The sequence below is a fragment of the Ptychodera flava genome, unplaced genomic scaffold (assembly GCF_041260155.1).
Source record: "Ptychodera flava strain L36383 unplaced genomic scaffold, AS_Pfla_20210202 Scaffold_80__1_contigs__length_553813_pilon, whole genome shotgun sequence".
Lineage (NCBI taxonomy): Eukaryota > Metazoa > Hemichordata > Enteropneusta > Ptychoderidae > Ptychodera > Ptychodera flava.
Window position 1 is genome coordinate 407,723 of NW_027248402.1, and position 20,726 is coordinate 428,448.

At 36.6% G+C, this 20,726-nt stretch overlaps 1 protein-coding gene across 2 annotated transcripts; it reads left to right on the forward strand.

Moving 5' to 3' along the window:
• Positions 1–438: 438 nt before the first annotated feature.
• On the forward strand, positions 439–20,102 carry LOC139128958 (RNA-binding protein 28-like). Of its 2 annotated transcripts, none has more exons than XM_070694641.1 (17): positions 439–598; positions 5,290–5,336; positions 5,997–6,118; positions 6,816–6,951; positions 7,628–7,758; positions 7,941–8,035; positions 8,407–8,575; positions 8,942–9,094; positions 9,860–10,046; positions 10,438–10,547; positions 11,401–11,477; positions 12,494–12,635; positions 13,599–13,819; positions 14,915–15,064; positions 17,281–17,355; positions 18,314–18,583; positions 19,848–20,102. In XM_070694641.1, the coding sequence occupies exons 1-17, from the start codon at positions 476–478 to the stop codon at positions 20,001–20,003; spliced, it is 2,364 nt and encodes a 787-aa protein (XP_070550742.1). In that variant the 5' UTR covers positions 439–475; the 3' UTR covers positions 20,004–20,102. The 2 variants fall into 2 exon arrangements, with proteins under 2 accessions (XP_070550742.1, XP_070550743.1); XM_070694642.1 differs by lacking the exon at positions 439–598 and adding an exon at positions 3,252–3,332 and having other exon boundaries at positions 5,291–5,336.
• Positions 20,103–20,726: the final 624 nt, after the last annotated feature.

Genomic DNA, 20,726 nt, shown 5'->3' on the forward strand with positions numbered 1-20,726 from the left:
TAACCCTTTGAGCGCCAGAGTCAGTTTTTGTCACATTTATGAAATGTGCACCAGTCAATTTTTTTGAGAGTTTTTATTCTGCCAAAATTATGATAGAAGACTGTAGGCAATGAAATTTGATGTTCATTTGGTCTAAAATTATCAAAAAAACTACAAAAAAATTTATAAAAATTGATAAAATGATGCTCTAAAATTTTGATGGGAAAAATTACAGCACTGAAAGGGTTAAACAAGTTTCGCGGCAACCTACTTTTGTGCAAGTTTTGCTGGACCATTCCTCCAAACATATTTGGATTTACTATTAATTCATATAGTTATCAGTGACGAAAGAACAGCCAGCCATCTCTCAGTATATAGATTTTTACTGTCGCTTGTTCCAAGAATAAAAAAAATAAAGATTCTTTGAAAATTCACCGCTGGTGGCGCCGTCCTGGAGTGGAGTAAAGACACAACCTGCCAGCGGACAACTTTAAACATGGCTGCGCCCTGTACCACGTTGTTCGTGAGAAACCTGCCGTATTCAACAACAAACGAGAAGTTAGAAGAAGTCTTCAGTGATATTGGGCCACTGAGAAGATGTTTTGTTGTGAGCAAAAAGGTTAGTTCCGATTACGAAGGCAACTTTTTTGAATATAGTGTATGTCATTCTGGTAGCTCTCCCGGAGATTGCTGCGAATCCGTAGCCTCTGCCACTCGGGTAGGTTGGTCATTGCTGCGAATCCGTAGCCTCTACCACTCGGGTAGGTTGGTCATTGGAGTGGTAGGGCTACGATGTGTAATACGCAAATATCGCACAGGATACGGCCTTGGCCAGAAATTTTCAAAGGCACAAATTTGACATAACTTTTCCAAAAGGACCGTGTCCGGTGTTCATATAACCTACCCGCTCAATAATTACTCGGTATTTGTCATTTTTCTCTCCTCCAAATGGATTTTTCGCAGCAAGACCGACGATCGCCTTGCATAACCGCCATCTTGAATTTAAAGCTGCTTGACCCATGACGTCATGCAAGTCTCGCAAGTTCCCGTTCCTACTTCATTTGCATTCAGATATCAACAAACAACACGTGCGCTGACTAGTATTGCTGTCTCAGCATTGTCGACTACGTTATGCGAATTTTCGCGTGGTAAAAAGTGAATGAATAGAAAGCAAATTACTTTAACTTCAAAAATTGTGAATAAAATATGTAATAAGTTTATAAATAAAATAAATTGTTGAATGACACTAAACTTCTCCAACTATTATCCATCATGCAAATTATGTTAAATTCCCCAGAGAAATTTTACATTATAGATCATGATGTTCTCCATCACATGTAACACAAAATAAATGCAATGATCCTTTTATTTACCATATCGTAATATTAAACAAACTTGGTAGAGCTGATGTGTGGAGTTGCCCTTATTTTCCTTTACATCTTTCACATTTTCTGTTTTATGAATGCCTTCCAATGGAGACTTGTCTGTAACCTTTTGCTCTCTCCTCAAAGACTTCTCCACAGTTCATACATTTGACCTCCATAATGTTTCTGAACTTGAACTGAACCAACACCCTAACTTCTTACTAAATTTCAAATGAAGGACCACTTATTATTATTATATCCTTTATTAATCCAATATAAAAAATTGAAATGTGTTGTGGTGTACACAGTCTAAAAAGAAATATTCCACAATATATAAAATACAAAGAGATCACACAGATTAAAAAGCACAGTTCCAAATAACAGACAAAGCACTTGTCGATCAACAACAATACAATTTAAATAATTCTAACAGTAGCCATTAATGAGTTTGTTTTTTTGTTTTTTTCACCTGTTAGAAAATTGGTTTAGAATTCTCACTGCTGAGGGTACAAAATATTTCTAAACCTGTTTGTGCGGCACCTTTACTGAATAGTATCTGGTACCAGACCTCATTTTAGTGAAATTACTATTCAGTTGATGCGTTTTGTCAGACAATGTAGTTGTAGATTGTTTTTCACTGATTTCATATACAAGTCATCAAACTATACAATTGTACGCCTAGAATATTCCTAGCAGCTTTGATGATACGATTTATATGAACTTTATTAGAAGAGGAAATACTACCGCCCCAGCAAGAAATACAATAACAGATGATTGACTCAACCGTTGATCTGTAAAACATGCAAAATGTTCCCGGATACACCAAATCTATGCAACTTACGCAGAAAATACAATCTTTGCTGACATTTACGGTTTAACATATTCACATGGTCATCCCAAGAAACCATGTTTGTAAGAAGTATCCCAAGATATCTATAACTATTTACCCTTCCAACCTCCTCACCTTTGATTTTTAACGGAGGTGGACTGATTTTGTTTTTGCTGAAATCAATTATCATTTCTTTTGTTTTCTTTACATTCAAAAACAAGCTTAATTTATTATCATCACACCATGTAACCAATCTGTCCACTTCTTGCTTATAGATTGTGTCCTGATTTGCTGTAATGAGGCCAATTAAAGACTTGTCGTCATCATTACTGTCCGCATGTATGGGGGTACAATCAGATGTAAATATGGTAAATAATGACGGTGATATAACCGAGCCTTGAGGCGAGCCGGTATTTGTCAATCGCACATGCGATCGTATTGAATTTACCTTGACAAACTGTGGCCTCCCAACCAAAAAATCTGCAACCCAATAAATTAACTGCGTGTATACTGACATATTTTTCAATTTTCTGATTAATAAGTTTGGTGAAATAAATGCATTTGAGAAGTCCACAAATAAAATTCGAACAGATGCATTGGAAGTATCAAGGTGTTGTGTGAGGGTATGTAGAAGACAGAGAACTGTGTCTTCCGTACTCCTGTGTTGGCGGTAAGCAAATTGCAGTGGGTCTTGGTACGGTAATGTTTGAGAAACCAAATATTTTAGGAGGATTAACGACTTAAGATGTCGTTATGTGCGCCTGCATTATACAATTATTTTTATACAACTATTTTTATACAATTATGTTTATTTATAAAACAAAAGACTCTTTCATAATATACATGTCAAGCCCCCTCCCCCTTCCAAATTTAAAAAAAATGAAATATAAAAAAGTGCAAAAACACAACTCATTCCAAATTTCTTTTCTTTTATTTCCTTTTATTTACGATATTTACATTTCCGGGGTTTTTTTGCGAAAATACGCACAACGTTGCCGGCAATGCGAAGTGTGAAAGACGATGGTCGAGCGCACGTGTTGTCTGTTTACTAGAACGGGAACGTGCGAGACTTGCATGACGTCATGGGTCATGCAGCTAAAATTCAAGATGGCGCTGACTTCAAGGCGATCGCCGGTAACAGTTGGAAAAACCCGTTAAAAGTAGGTAAACTTGAGGAATACCGAGACATCTTCCGATGGATAGATGCTAAATGGACTTTGGACCAAGTCTATGGAAATTATTTCTGTAAAGATCGAAAATTGGCGTTCAAATTCGCGCCGTTCGAAATTCCGTGCGCATCGGCATAGTGCATGTGTAATACTATCCTGTGCGATATTCAGTTCTTCACATCGCAGCCCCCACTCCCAGCAGAACACGTCAAGGAGTGGCAGGGCTCGTTTTCGCAGCAATCCCGGAGATACCATGCTGCAGTTCCATACCCGACAACTTCCCCCGCGATTTCGGTTGATGTAGAAAGGTGGGCTTTCCTTTCCCACGTTCCTAACTATCCAAAGTCGCCGAAGACGTTACGGAACTGCAGCAATAAGATACCCTGACAATTGACATTCTGTTGTCACGGTATCGCAATTAACCATACGGTTGGCAGTGTTCAATCAGATAGACACTCTTGCACTTCCTATCCCATGTATGGTTGAAACTAGCTGCAAAATTGTAGCGCTACGGTGAGGCTAGCTGCAAAATTGTAGCTCTACGTGAGGCGGTCGGTGAGTTTTGGTTTTTTGCGACTTCGCTCACCAGTAGAGCTACAATGCCGAAGGCCCTGTAGCGTACAAAATAAGCGCGCCACACATGGCGCGGCATTTTCATGTAAAATCCCGCATATTTACTGCATTTGGTCGTACCGATTTATCACTACTGAAGACTAAACACTATACTTCACTAACCTTGTCGTTTATGGGGGTTTGGTATTAGCGCGAACACGTCGATCGCGTTCCATAAACATTGAGCGTGTTTCTGGGAGCCGCCATTACCGGAAGTTGGTAATGGCGGCTCCAAGAAATGTTTTTGGAACGCCATCGACGTATTTGAACAATACCAAACCCCATAAACGACAAGGTTAGAGCAGTCTACTGTTTAGTCTTCAGTAGTGATAAATCGGTACGACCAAAATGCAGTAAATATATGGGATTTTACATCAAAATGCCGTGCCATGTGCAGCGTGCTTATTTTGTATGCTACAGGGCCTTCGGCATTGTAGCTCTACTGGTGAGCGAAGTCGCAAAAACCAAAACTCACCGACCGCCTCACCGTAGAGCTACAATTTTGCAGCTACGGTGAGGCGGTCGGTGAGTTTTGGTTTTTGCGACATCGCTCACCAGTAGAGCTACAATGCCGAAGGCCCTGTAGCATACAAAATAAGCGCACCACACATGGCGCGGCATTTTCATGTGAAATCCCACATATGTACTGCATTTGGTCGTACCGATTTATCACTACTGAAGACTAAACACTATACTACACTAACCTTGTCGTTTATGGGGTTTGGTATTTGTTCAAATACGTCGATCGCGTTCCAAAAACATTTCTTGGAGCCGCCATTACCAACTTCCGGTAATGGCGACTCCCAGAAACACGCTCAATGTTTATGGAACGCGATCGACGTGTCTGTGCTAATACCAAACCCCATAAAGCATATCTTGGCCGACCTTCCCAACTGGCTGAGATTGCCGATGCAGGCACTGGCCAACATCCTTTGATAAACTGTACCTATATGTACACGCCATTCTGTAGGCCACAGCTTTCCCTGACAACTTTCCATGGCTAGCTTTCCCTAACACATACCACTGAATCTACAGATATGCTCACTGTAAATCTAAAAATGATGTACCAGGGGTTGTACGCAAGGTCATGCTGAAATATTTGATGGCCTGAACTGTCTAAAGTGATTAGAATATTGCAACACAGTGTGTCAAGGTATGTGATTTTGAGAATATATAAGAGTTGGGTTAGGACTCCCTTGTGAATAGAATCTCCATTTTCAGAGCAAATAAATACCTGCAATTGATACAAGGTCCATCGTCTGTTCAACTTTAAGCCTCATTGATGTCTTTTAATATGTTTTCAGTTTCAATAAAGTAGATGTTTTCATTTGCTTCAGGATCATCAGAATGCCGCGGATTTGGATATGTGACATTTGCAATGAAGTAAGTAGTAATGTACATTTATTGCAGATGAAAATGTTAGCTTTTTTCCATTTAATACATACAGTCATTGTAATTACATACTTTGCAAATTTCAATAGAAAACAGTTAAATTAATGTGCAGCTGATAAAGTCAAAATACTCTGCTTTGCTGTAACTGACTGTTTAATCTCCCCTCTCATTCCTAGCTGAAGCTACCACAACATTGAATTCAAATTCAGGTGGAATACAGGTTGATCTGTGTAGTGTTTATGAGTTCAAAAAATATTGTAAGCAGTCTGAACACTTAACAAGCTGATTCTGAATGAGCTTTCAATGATAGGACAATATATAGGAAGGGAATTGTCTTGGTGGATAGAAAGGGAAATTTTACCCCACTGACACCAGTGTGTGGTCATTCTGGCTGTGGTACATTTTGACAAATGCACATGTACCCATGGCTTGCTACAGCGGCACATAGTATGATATTTACACAATCTGTATACAGTTTTCTTGAACAAAAATTCTATCATCAGGTTTTTGCCACAAGAATGGGCTTGCAGTACTGAAGAATTTTATGATTCAGTTTTACTCTAAAATGTACAATGTACGTCTTTCTAGAATAGAGATTCAAATTTTCTTTAGTAATCTGCAGACACAATAACATCTTCTGATCTTTGACAGAGATGATGCCGTAAAGGCCAAGACATCAACTGTGAAACTTGAAGGAAGGAAATTACACTTGGATTATGCAAATAAAGAATTTAAAAACAGGAAGAGGAAACAAGATGCAGAACATGAACAAGGTACATGTAAAAACCCTATCAATTCAATCAGAAACAAATAATTACGATTTTAAATTATCTTATTATTTGAAAATTAACAAAGCCAAAATAATTTTAGTGGTTGAATTATTAGGGATTTTAACTTTTTGGACAGTTCATAAGTGATATGCTTACCATCTTGGATGATTGAAACATACAAAGGTGATTTTCCTAAAGTTCCAACTTAGACATTCTTTGGTATACAATGTATTGTTTTGTGTATTTTATCAAAAATAAAATGTTCAGAACAGTTTGTCATGATTGGTTAGTCAAATTATTAGAGATTGAGAAAGTCCAAAATATAGGATGGTTGAATTGATAGTGTTTTTACAGTAGTTAATATTTGTAAAATTGTTATTCTTTTGAAAGCCACAGACATTGTTATCAGTGCGCAGGAGATTACCCACGCATTTCAATATAATAATGTATTACTACAATGATTTTAATGAGTTACAACTTTAGTGAAAACATCTTCAGTTATATGATTTCAGTTCCATTGAATTTGAATCAAGACTTCCTAACACGTCGAATACACTCTTTTCCCATATAATTCTTGTTTCTTAGCAACAGTTTGTCATGTGTAGTCAGAAAATCAAGTTGAATAACTTAAATATTTCACAAATATAAATGTATTCATGTGTCACTAGAAATACTTTTTTCATGGTCTGTCAAATTTCAGAATCTCCAGAAAGCAAAAAACCCAAACCTGATGACAACACAGATGAAAAAGCATCGTATACAGAGATGACCAGAACAGTGGTACTTAGCGGACTGACCAATGATGTAACCAAGGATGATCTAGATAAATTACTCAAGTGAGTGACTCATGCTTTTATGCTTTCCTTTTATTCCCAACTTTGGTGGAACTACACATAGCTTCCATTTTTTTCACAACCTAGGTGGGACCAGCTTCCATTTTTTTCACAACCTAGGTGGGACCAGCTTCCATTTTATTCACAACCTAGGTGGACAAGCTTCCATTTTTTTCACAACGTAGGTGGGACCAGCTTCCATTTTTTTCACAACCTAGGTGGACCAGCTTCCATTTTATTCACAACCTAGGTGGGACCAGCTTCCATTTCATTCACAACCTAGGTGGAATTAGCCTTTATTTTATTCCCAACTTAGGTAGGACAACATATAGTTTTCAATTTATTCCCAACTATGGTAGAACTAGCTGTTATTTTATCCCAACCTAGGTAGGACTAGCTTTTATTTTATTCTGTGCTTAGGTAGCACTACATTGTAGCTTTCATTTTTTTCCCAACTTTGGCCTGACAAGCATTAATTTTATTCCAAATTAGAAGGTAGACGTGATCATGTGTTTCATATCAATCCCAACTTAGGTGTGAGTAACCTTCATTTTATTCCTAACTTATGCAGGCCAATTAACATTGAGGCTTCTCAGTCAGACTTTCCTGAGATGTGTGAACATATGCCATAATGATTTGAACCATTTCTTCATGACAAAATATTTTTACAATTTGTTAGGAGGACTGAAAACGTCATTGAAGTGAAATTTCCAATTGAAAATGAAAATAAGGTCACTGCTGAGATCGTCTACACCAGATGTAAAGATGCCAAGTCTGCTATTGGTCGATTACACAGGAAGAAGTTGAAAGGTCAGTCAAAAGGTCATAAATATAATTCTCCTTTCTGTTTCTGTCAATGTCAATGCTTTCTGTGACCAATACATCATGTTTACTTTAGATTATCTACATCTGTACCACTTGGATATTCTGTGTCTAGTCATCCTGCTTTGATGAACATAAAATTCTCAGACCTGATTCACTCTTGTTTGCAGGAGCTGTTTTGTCTGCAGATTTACAGTCAAGAAAAAGAAAATCATTTGCAAATATGAAGAAGTCGAGACTGATTGTTAGAAATCTTAGTTTTAAGGTAAGCAGTATCTGTTTTATGTGTCTAAAATGAAAACTGTGGTCAGATAATCTCACAATATCTAGTAATCAGAGTTCAGGTTGATGAAAATAAATTTTTGAACTTGAAAAAAGAGGGCATTGGAGAAGAAAACTCGAGTCAGGAAGGAAGCATATGAAAATCTCAATTTGTTGAGTTTCATATTTGTCTATATACAGTAGCTATGTGACAATTTAGGAGACTGCTAAGCATTGCTGCAATGCCCCTGGTGGAGACATTACATTGGCTAATCCATCACTATAGCTTGTGTTTAAAAAGAGTGTTAAATGAAGTGTCTTCAATATCAATTCGATGAATTTCAACTAATCATTCTGTAATATTCTGTGTTTCAGTGTTCTGAGGAAGATTTGAAAGAAGTTTTCAGTGAGTTTGGTCAGATCAGCGAAGTGAGCATTCCAAAGAAAAGCGACGGAAAAATGTTTGGTTTTGGGTTTGTACAGTTCTCCAATGTAATAGAAGCCACTAAAGCTGTGAAAAAAGTTAATATGAAAGAAATCAAAGGTAAAATGTGAATTTTTACTGTTCATTTTTCAACTGCTGATATGTGTATTTACATAGCTGTTTTATTTTCTCATGCATTCTGACAAAACCATGTTAACCTTTTTACATGATTTTATCCAAAACCACTGGTTTCAATGGTGACTGTTTAACTATATACAGGCAATTGGGATTAATTAATTAAATACCATCTGATGTTACAGTGAAGAGGGTCACTTGCAAATTGCTGGCAATATTTTATGGTGATTGAGTCACATTAAAGAATGAAATTTTCTTTTGTTTATATTGATGTTGACCATTTAGCTGACCATGTAGTTCCTTCGACTTTTAAATGACAATATTTATGTCAACATCCTTTGATTACATCAGGCCGACCTGTTGCTGTCGACTGGGCAGTTCCCAAGGTCAAATATGAAGCAGCTGTCAAACAAGAAGAAGAAAATCAACCAAAACAATCACAAAGCACAGAATCAGGAGATTCTGATGAAGATGTTGAACAGCAAGAGACCATGGACAGTGAAGGTAACATTAATAATCTCCATTGAACAGAGTAAAACATTTACTGTGAAGTCTGCTGTCAGCTATCACTCTGAGGTCATAGGTCGTGCCTGGCCAATCAAAGATTTTTGAAGTTCAAATTGCTTCATGGGTCATGCCTGGCCAATCAAAGGCTTTTTGGAGTCAAAATTGCTTCAATCAAATATATCACTCTGTGGTCATAGGTCATGCCTGGCCAATCAAAGGCTTTTTGAAGTCAAAAATCACTTCAATCAAATATATAACTCTGAGGTCAAAGGTCATCCCTGGCCAATCAAAGGTTTTTTATAGTCAAAACTCTTCAAATCAAATGAAATATTTATGTTACTCATATGTCTGTGTTTCTATGAGAATGTTTGATGTATATAACTGCTTTCATTTACCAAGGGTAGAGTCCAGTAATGTGATTTGTGAAGAGAGGTAACATTGCATACTGACTAAAGTAATCAGCAACAAATATGACAAGCTTCATTTCAACAATGTAGGTTGTTATGTGTGGTGCATTTTGCTGAGATTGATGAACAGTGGTAAATAATTTGGGAACTATGGTAACATTTCTGCTATTCCATAATTTGATTGTATTGGTATACTGAGGGGAACACCATTAAGATTAACCTGCTGAACGCTCTTAATAAAAGCATGAATGTGTCAGAAGAGTTGTACATCACTTCCTTGCTGGTAAGAACTACATTGATGACTTTGTGTGTCTGGTCATCAATTGAATCAACTTTTTAAATTTTACTGTTGAAGATTCTGATAAAGAAGATGAAAGTGAAGGTGATGGATCAGAGGATGGTGACCATAGCAACAGTGATGATGATGATGACAAATCAGATGATGAATGGTCAGATGATGAAAATAGTGAGGACGAGTCGCCACAGAAACCAAAAGAACCTCCACCATGTGATATTTCTGAACAGAAAACTTTATTCGTCAGGTTTGTAGGATATTTGTGACTCAACCGTTGGTAGCAAGATCAATTATTCATCCGTACAAATCTTCTTATCGACCTAATATTCATGAAACTGTTCATTATTCATTCTTGCATGTATGATAGATTTTCAGTTTCCTGAGAATGTATCCCATCCATATTTAGTCAGCAAATGGATATAAAAAAAACACAAACCAAACTTTCCTGTCTATCAAGGTGCAATGTACATGCTTATTTCAGTCAGTTACATATTCCTGAGAATCAACCATGACCTGGTATAGCAAAGGGACATTCCTGACAAAAAAATTAAAAATCACGCTTTTTGAGCCAAATGCGTGATCTTTTACAGCCATTTTTAATTTCTGTGTATTTTCTATCATTCTAATTTTTTGTTCAGAAACATACCGTTTGAAGCGGAAGAAGAAGACATTTCTGAAAAGTTTGAGGAGTACGGGAAAATAAGATACTGTAAATTATTAATAGATCCAGACACAGAACGTTCAAGAGGTAAACACAGTGCATTCTTTATCCGACCCTGCATCATTCCATGGCCAGGTGACCGATGTAAAGTGCGCCACCAATGGCAAATTTCAGTAATTCCTTCTGTCTGAGACTCTGTGCCTTTCATAGACTGCCATGACTGAATACTGTACAATCCGAGTCATGGCCAGGTGACAGATGTAAAGTGTGCCACCAATGGCAAATTTCAGTAATTCCTTTTGTCTGGTACTGTTGTGGTTGCGTGTGCATATCGTAGGCAGCCATGCCGTCTACTTTGTCACATCCAGAGCATTTCATGATCAGGATACTTTTGCACACTGCACACATCTTGCATGTATTTCACATATTTCATGATCATCAGCATGCATTTTTGTCAGTAAGCGAAGAAGGAAGCTTCAAATTATTCAATGCTAGAAGCAAGGAGAAACATAAAAAGGAGATAGAGTTTCTTCGAGGAATTTTTTAATAAGTCCCTTTATCTGCAGTCATTTTACACTAAAAACTCTGCTTTTAGTGTTTGTTTTATGGGGTACTGTTGCAATGTTGCAAAATACTCCTCAAACAAGTGTATAACTTAAAAAGAAAAACAGATGAGCTAACATTTGCAGATTAAACTGACATACTTCACAATCTAATTATCCCAAATTAGTTCCAATCGTGTTTATCAAAAAAGAAACAGTTTGGCTCAAAATCGTTAGATACTAAATAAATTAACAGAAGGAATTACTGAAATTGGCCATTGGTGTCGCACTTTACATTGGTCACCTGGCCATGACTGGAATTGCACAGGATTTAGTCATGGCAGCCTATAAAAATTTCAAAATGAAGTCAAGTTTTTCACAACTCTATTCCTCTATAGGTGTAGCATTTATTAAATTCCAAAAAACTGAAGACGCTCAGAAGTGTTTTGAAAAATCAGAAGAGATGGATTCAAAGGTGAGCAAAGGAATTTATGAAATAATTAAATGCTGGAGACACTGATAAAGTTGCTAGTATCCCTTATATTGTCCCTTGTTGTATTTGATTCTGCGTTTCCTCTGCCACTCTCAAATTCGTAAAATTACTAATTTTTTAGATGATTTACAAATTTTTTTCATTGTTGATTTGTAAATATACGAATGCAAGGAAGCAGCTAGTTGATTGAGAGCTGAAGGCCCCAAACCTCAAAATAGTTCTGTCTAAGCACATGTTGTACTTAATTTGAATTTGATTGAATGATATTCCGTATTGGAACGGTTAAGTTTACTTATGAATTTCAAAATTTACGAAAAGTTTCAATACCCAATTCGTAAATTTACTAAAAAATTTCAGAAGCCAGAGGAAACACAGTTGATCAAAATGTGTTTTGTTTTGTTTTGAAACCTGTGATGGTAAGATGTTGTATCTTATCATGGCTTACATGTGCTTCATTAACCTGTAAACAGGTCCATAATCACCACTGATAACAATAGGTTTGGGCTAAACCATGGTGGTGAAAGGGTTAAAGGATTAAGTCCAGGTTAGATTTATAGCTATGGTCATAATGAGGACTGAATTAAAATCTACAGCTGAGAAATTTGACAACTCACAAATAATGCTCTGCTGAAGCCCAATCAACCGTCAATTTTGCTCTATTTTTCTATTTTTTTCCTTGTGTCAGTACAGTTTCCTGTCCTATTCCCAATATTTTGACAACATTCCCAGAATTTACTTCGTCAAACAGCCTGTGTGAGTGATATCCGGTGTTAGTGCTGGAAACTGAATCTTATCTCAGACTAGATTTCACCTGTATAAAGTTGGACACAACATGTTGCTTTGACAAGAATTGTACTTTGTAGTTCGACACAATTCAGAGAGAAGAAACACAAATGTATTTGCTTTGTACAGTTGACCAGAAACGATGAATGCATGATAAAAATTTAGTCTCCTGCTAATGTGCCAGTCCATGTCTTTGCCCTTTCTTGCCTTCACAGACTGGTGGCATCTCTATTGATGGCCGCAGATTGGTCATATCCATGGCAGTAAGCAAAGATGATGCAGAGAAAATGAAAAAGGATAAGAAGAAAAAGAAGACAGGCAAAGATAACAGAAACTTGCATTTGGCAAGGGAAGGGTGTAAGTAGTGGGAAATTCTATCATCAATTTGGTTAAAAAATATTTATTAACTTAGCAGTATTTGGTTTTGGCTTTGTGTTCATGCTTACATTGGGGAAACTGCAGATGTAAAAAAAATGATGTCACTGAGATATGTATCACAGTGGAGAGATAATCTAAGGGGTATGGACTACTTCTTAGAGAAAACACTTATTAAGGTAGAACGCACCTCGGGGACAGACATTCAGACTCTCAAACTTTTACAATTCTCTTCTGATATACCACATGTGGGGGTTCATTTTAAAGCTCTTGGTGAAAGAAAACTTTTCACCGGCTAAGTATTTCGAAATTCGAAAATTTTTATTTTTCTCTATAGAGTTAACACAGGGATGGCGGCCATTTTGAATTTCTAATATCGGTAAATCTTGGGTAATTTGTTTCTCTAGTACAAAAATTTGCACGGTGACCCCCTAATTTTATTCTTGATTTTGAAAGAGAATGATTGAAAGATTCCTTGAGGAAAGTTTGAGCAAAAGTTTAAGTCTTTCACTTTCAAGGTGCGTACTGCATTAATAGTTTTGAAATATTTTGCATTATGGCATGATAATGAACATTTCAATTGTAATGCACAGATTTCATGTATCCTACTGGACAAATCTACCAGCCCAGCATGGCCATGATATTCATCAAAGTTGACTATCGTCACCTGAATAAAAGTTGAAAGTTCTCGAACATTGATTGATCAACATATGATAAACACATCAGAGAAACAAAAACAATCGTTTTTATCTCAAAAAGGATCAGAGCTGAGTGGAACACGTCAAATTCGGTAGCTATACAATTTGGGAGGGAGAGAGATTTCTTTGCATTTATAGGCAAATAAGATCTTATCATCTTCACTTCACCTGTCTTGTAAAACATTATAGTGACTGTAGCATAGATACTTGCAATTTAATTTACTGATACCATATTTGGACATTCTAGTGATCCGGCCAGGCACCAAGGCAGCTCAAAGCTTATCAGAGTCAGACCTTAGCAAGAGGAGCAAGTTGGTTGCCTTGAAGAAACAAAAACTGAAAAGTTTGGACATTTTCATCTCACCGACAAGACTAAGTGTTCACAATCTACCCAAGTCAGTCACAGATAAACAGCTGAGAGAGATATTTGCCAAGGCTGTCAAAGAAAAGGGAATGAAAATCACCGAGGTTAGCCATCAAGATAAATTTTACTGCTGATGTGCAGCGTGCTCGGAAGGTTTTACCTGATTGGTCAATTGTCACCATTCACAGCAACTTAGGGAGTCAATTTGTATTATTCAATTATAGCAGCAAGATTCAGCAACCCAATTGGATAACAGTTTCCGAGACGCTGCTCATCAGCCCAAATTTTACTCTTTTTTGGAGTAAGCTACACCTTAGTGACACTGTATGGAGAGGAGTTAAGGGACAGCTGCAGTAGCTTTTGACAAAATTGTCATCATGCTTGTTCTAGAAAATAGTGAAATGTTAATTTTTCTCCCTGTTAGCTTTCACAAAAATATCGCACTGAATCTGTGCACAATATACAATGTTATTGCTGATATGTGAATTCTAGTCTGGACTAGATTCATTTATCAACAATAACATCAGATGTTACAAACATACAGGCTGTGTTGACAAGTTTCAGGTAAAATGTGCCTTGAGGACAGATATCTGGATTCTCAAACTTTTAAATTATTTTGTGATCTACCACTTGTTGTGGGGGTTCATTTTGAAGCTCTTTGAATAAGAAAAACTTTCACCATCTTAGTTTTTTGAAAATCGAAAGTTGTATTTTTCTCCGTAGAGTTAACACAGGGATGGCGGCCATTTTGAAACTCAAATATTGGTCAGTCTTGGGTAATTTGTTTCTCCAGTATCAAAATTTGCACGGTGACCCCTGATTTTTATGCTTGATTTTGAAATGAACGGTTGAAAGATTCCTTGAGGAAAATTTTAGCGAAAGTTTAAGTCATTTACCTGTGAAGGGTATACTACTTTAGGATTTCAACCTGAATTTACAACGAGAAAAAGCATTTTTCAAAACAGAACAAAATTTATGGAAAATGTGTCAAAAGTTAAAGCTGATGGAATTTTAAACTGAAGGTACCATGTAAACTCATTGATCTAACCCCTCAGCTTGCTATATTTGACCCTTTTATACCCATTTGCAAGTGTAGAAGTCCAACTTTACGGGAGAAAATAAGTGATTACGACAGTATACTTGACTAAGGGATTATATCGGAATGAAAATGTAACCAGAACTTGCTTTCACATTTTCAGGCCAAAGTGATGAGAGACTTGTCACAGGTAAACAGCCAGAATGTTCCAAAGTCAAGGGGTTATGCCTTTGTATCGTTCTCCGAACATGAACATGCTCTGAAAGCTGTCAGACAAGTCAACAACAATCCTGAAATATTTGGACCTGAAAAGGTGAGTCTTGTCTGAGAGGTACTATGAACTGTTGTAAGTGTTGCTCAATTTCAATTCCACCGTTACACTTGGTTCAAGTCTGTGATTTGTTAGCTGGGTTGAACACGATGATTTGTGCTCTGTTTTCATATGGAACGTGTGAGTGGGGTGAACGCAATGAGTTAGGTGTAAGCGTGACACAGGAGAGTTTCACCTGTAATCACAGACAAAGTTTTCCTGCACGATGTGAATTACTGTAAATTATTAATGAGATGAAGTTTGTATTTACTGATACATTATTAACCCCTTGACTACCAAGGCCAATGTATTCCTATATACCAGGCCCCTTATGTAAATATTGATAAAATCGTGGGTGTGGTCATTGCATGAACACTGCTTAGAGTAAAAATTAAGTAAGTACCAATAAACCATATATTTTCTGAATCAGCATGAAATTTCCCACTTTTTCATATATAAGTTTTGTATTTCCCGGTCACGTGACTGATCACATGACACATCATGTGACCGGAGTTGGCAAAGAATATGAATATTTGAAGCATCAGGACATGTTTTTAATTGTTTTTTTCCCTAAAATGACACAAATTTGAATACAGTTGCAATTTTCATGGCATTGTCTTTACATACATGTAATAATAACTATCCTTTACTTTATTTATAGATGTACCTATTTAAGATTTTTCTAATAAAAGGCAGAATAAATGAACCACAAACATCAGCATCTGACGTGATTCTGTATTTGAAAATCAACACATTTTATATTTGTAAACACCTGCTTTATGTCTTCCTTGCAGAAACATGCATCTAAAATGGTTATGATTTATCAAAATTAATTCACAAAATTTAAAAATACATTTTACGGAACAACATATCACATGACCAAACACATGACCAGTCATGTGACCAGTCATACTGATAATATGGCTGCTATAAAATTTCACTGGCTTATAGTAAAAAATTGTATTTCCTCTAGTTTCATTCACGAATATTGCTGTTAATAGAACATATTTACATATAAATCATTTGTTTTCAATAAATAAACATTTCATTTCATTAAAAAAACAAACCATAAACATCTTCGCGATCGTCCGTACTTCTGAAAACTCCGAAACTTTAAACAATCAGCTTGACACTTCTGTGATCAGCCTGACCTTTCACGGTCGAGGTCATGGGTCACGACATTTGCTTCCGGATTTTGGCCATACTCGGACGTACGGGGGCGCAATCACATTCAGGCCATATCGGAATACATCAATCGTAGTCGCGCTGCATGCCGACGCCAAAATTACGGGATTTTTAGAGACAAAAACGAAGCAAATACGCCTATTTAACTGTGCCGGATATTTCCGGCACTCAAGGTATATGGTAATTCAATATGGCGCCGGATATATCCGGCGCCATAGGTAGTCAAGGGGTTAATAAAACTACATCATCATATTCGGCATATTTGGAAGAATTGCCTCTCGATCCCCAGAGATATGCATAAAACTTCTGGTCTTGCTCCTTCATCAGAGCAAAAAGTGCAGAGACTATAAATAATTATTACAGTTTTGGTCTGTTCTCTTACATGTCCCAAGCGATGCACACGTAAGAGAACAGGTTAAAACTGTAATAATTATAGTCTGCCCACGTATTCATGGTGAAATTCTCCTGTGTCACCATTCCTGTTAATTAATTTCGTTAAGTCTCATCAAAATTTTCTGACAAGCAAATATTTATTTTTGCATATTCATGATGGAAATCTGATGTCATCTAAAATCAGTCGTGTTACCTCTATTTTACTGATATTTGGGAATTCCAAACCGCCATCATTTTCTATGTCATCGTCAAGGATAATATTGAATTTTTCATCAAAATATAATCAAGACAGTGATAAGTAAATTTCCTTGCAGGTTTCTGAAAATGTGAACATAAGGTGAATTAACTTGTCAGATCTGGTGATGAAATTTACAATAAATCTGCTGTTTTCTGCAACAGCATAGAGTGATGAGATTGCTTTATGGATATTTATAGTTTATAGCGCCCTCTAGAGGCAGAATAATTTGTTACAACTTCTTGTAAATCTATCCTGAACATCAACTTGTTCTCTTCAAAGTGGGAAACTCTTTTATCTTTTGTCTATGTCAGCTTTATCATATCAGTGTGGTATTTTGTAGTAATGATTTAGACGGAGAGACCTGAGTGTGTGTCCTGTATTTTGACTTGAATCTCTCTTCCAGAGGCCCATTGTGGAGTTTTCACTGGAAAATAAAAGGGCTCTAGAGTCAAAGGAACGAAGGAAGCAGAAATCACTTGTAAGTCTGTCTTCTATTTGATTCTTTGCCTTGTGTTAAAGTTATGGGAGAATGCCTGTCACGATATTTCAGACTCAATTTTATCGTTCAAATAACTTTCTTGTCTGTTGCTCGGATGGACTTATTTTGAAGACAATGATGAAAATGAAGTTTTCAAAATCTTGTTTTGTGGAAATCAAAATACCCTGGTAGTAAATTTTCCCGATAGAGTTAACACAGTGTGCAGCAGCCATTTTGAATTGCAAATATTCAGGATTCAAAATTTGTTAATTTTTGATAACCAGTTTCTACAATTCTTTCCTGATCTACCATTTGTCCAACATGTAATTCCCCCATACAGTTAATACATGGATGGTGGCCATTTAAATATGGATCCCGGATTTAGTCTCTCTGATCTAAAATTATGCGCTCCAACTGCTGATTTTTGTTCACAATTTTTGACAGCCAGCTGTTTCAAGTTTCTTTGAGAAAAAAATGAGAAAAAGCTTCAAGCTATCTGTTTTGATCAATGTATTACTTTGATTGGTTAACTATGGTTAGTCTATGGAAGTAGTATACATGACATTACAAAGATAGCTTTATTTATGCAAGTACATATAGGTCAACATCACCATATACTTGGCTTTAAATGAAATATATGTGTTCTGTGGAACAAGAAGGATGAAATGTAACAGCTATTGACCTTTAACCTGTTCATCCTCAATTCCTGTAAAAATATCCACAATATCCAATAATAACAATAGTTTGAACCATACCATGGTAATGAAAGCGTCCACCTTGTAACCACCAAATTTTGGTACAGCCCATTGTTTATGCAACAAATTTGGACTATTCCACATGATAAAGGGGTTACAGTGACAGGGTATGATGTGTGAAAACCTGTCCTGATATATAACACAGTGCATCTTATGGCATAGTTTTTGTCACAGTTTACAAAGTCCAGTCTTTATGTTGACAGTTGAAACAACAGCTTACACAGCAAGATAAACAACAAGTCATCAAGTCAGCCAAGAAGACATCAAAACAAATGGTGTTAAAGACGCCGGACAGTGAATCTGGTCAAAAGGTCAAGAAGGGTTTGCCATCTCACTTAGGTCCGAAGATGCGGTGGAGGAATAGAAACAAGAGGGCGACAGCCAAACCACCAAAAGACAAGAAGAGTCGGACTGCAGTCAAACAGAACAAAATGAAAAGTGATCAGAGTGGTACAGCTCCTGCAAAACTTATGGTATGCATTGTAAAATGTCAATTATTATACTCTAGATTTGTCTTATCGTCAATTAATTTCTCAAATTAAAAATTTACTGTTTGACCTTTTCAATTGCTAGTGTACAGACCCATAATATCCATTGATGGTAGACAGTATATATATTTTGACTTAACTATTGAAAGGCTGAGGCCAAAAAATCATTTTTAATTCCTTCTTTTAAGGTCGTGTACAAAATTAATGATGTGTAACATATTCTTTCACATATTTTTTGAACTTACAAGATCCAGCTACAACACAAAAACAGCCTGTGTTTGCATCCAACTTCAATTCTAAGTTAGTGTGTAGGTATTGTCTAATGATGCAGATGTGTGCAAAAAAAGATCACACCACAGTGCCAGATCCTTATCGTTAAGGGTTTAGCAGAGCAAGGCAGCTGGTTACAGGAGATCCTTATATCCATGTTGATAGATGTGAAACATTTGCATAATTGCATACTAATGAATATTTCACTATGAAGATTGTACATGTCCAGCCAGACAAAACTCCAGTAGCCACTGTTTGCATGCATGAAAGAAATGTTAAGACTCACCAATTAATGGGCCGTGGATAATTAAAGCATGCACACAGTAAACGCAACCAATTTTAATGACCCCCCTCCTCCTAAACGAAAGTTTGAAAATGCGAAAATCCAACCAAGCCTCATTCTGCATACCTAAAATCAATAATTACATCGCTATGAAATCACGCATATGCTCCCATCATCTCTGGCATAACCCCTCTGAAATCAGTCTTTGTTCAGCGCCAACTCGACAATGATGCAACCAATAGAATGAAATGATTTGAAACAGTGTATCCAAAATGATTGTTACATTATTTCACATGTGAAATGAACCACATGTAGGCCAAAAAAATGGTGTTGCGTCGGTTGTGGCCTGGTGCACACCAAACAATTTAACGATATTTTGTGATACATAAAAATGTGTAGTGAGAGGTTGCGAGATAAAAACATGTAATGAGATTTTGCACACGGTAATCAAAATACAGTAAAACCCCTCCCTCCTAAACAAGGTAGTTGCGTTTGCTGTGCGCATGTTTTTATTATCCACGGCTCCAGAGGGAGAGTTTATTATTTACAGATTTTCATGTGCTGACATATTTTAACCACCATGGTTTTACCCTTACCAATCAGTATCTTCGGTCGTTTTTTGGACTTTAGGTTGGGATTGGGTTGAGCAAGTTAAATTAATAATTGCAATGATGTATTTTCCCGACATTTTCCCAGGCCAAGGCTCCTAAAGTTAAAAGACAGAAGAAGAAACGTCCTGCCAGCAGAGATGATTTCGACAAGATGGTGCAACAGTACCAAAAGAAGAAAATTGCTAAAACAAAAGCACCGGAAAAGACTGCAAGAAAGAAAAAGTCAAAATGGTTTGAATAAATTTCCAAGCCATGGCTAGTATTTCTACTGGAATTTGTTACTGAGATATGTATAGAGAATATACACTCTTCGTAAATTAAAAATTTTAATACATCAAAATCCTGATTCCTCAATTACTGTAATTTGTATGATTCTTGTTTGTGTCTATTGATGTGTTGTTGGAATGCTTGTGCAATGATTCCTGCTTCTAATGGTAACTTTGAAATAAAATTTCAGCAGACAAATGTAAAATTAATCAAAATTGATGAAAGCATTTAACTGTAGTACCAAGGAATAATCTCTCACACTCACACACACACACACATACTCACACACACATAAATATATATATAATGTATATGGGACATAAGTAGTGATGTAACCTAGACAATGGTAGATTTACAATTAACTGGAACCATAAATTATAAGGCAAAGTTGTTATTTGTAAGTTTCATAAACATGCCATCAATTGAGAGATCTCCATTACTGGGTCAATGATCTGCTACAGCCCCGTGACATAATTTATGTATGTATGCATTGAATGTATGTACGGATTTGTGTTTTTGTGTGTGTTCTTCTATCTGTATGTATAATTATAAGTGTCTGGTGTGTTTTCATGTCTGTATGTATCAGTGATGTATCAGTGTGTTTGTGGGTGTTTTTCTGTCTGCCTGTGTACATTGTATCTGACCATGCACTCAATTAAGTAGTATCGCGAGCCAGGTCCACATCAGCTGACACTAC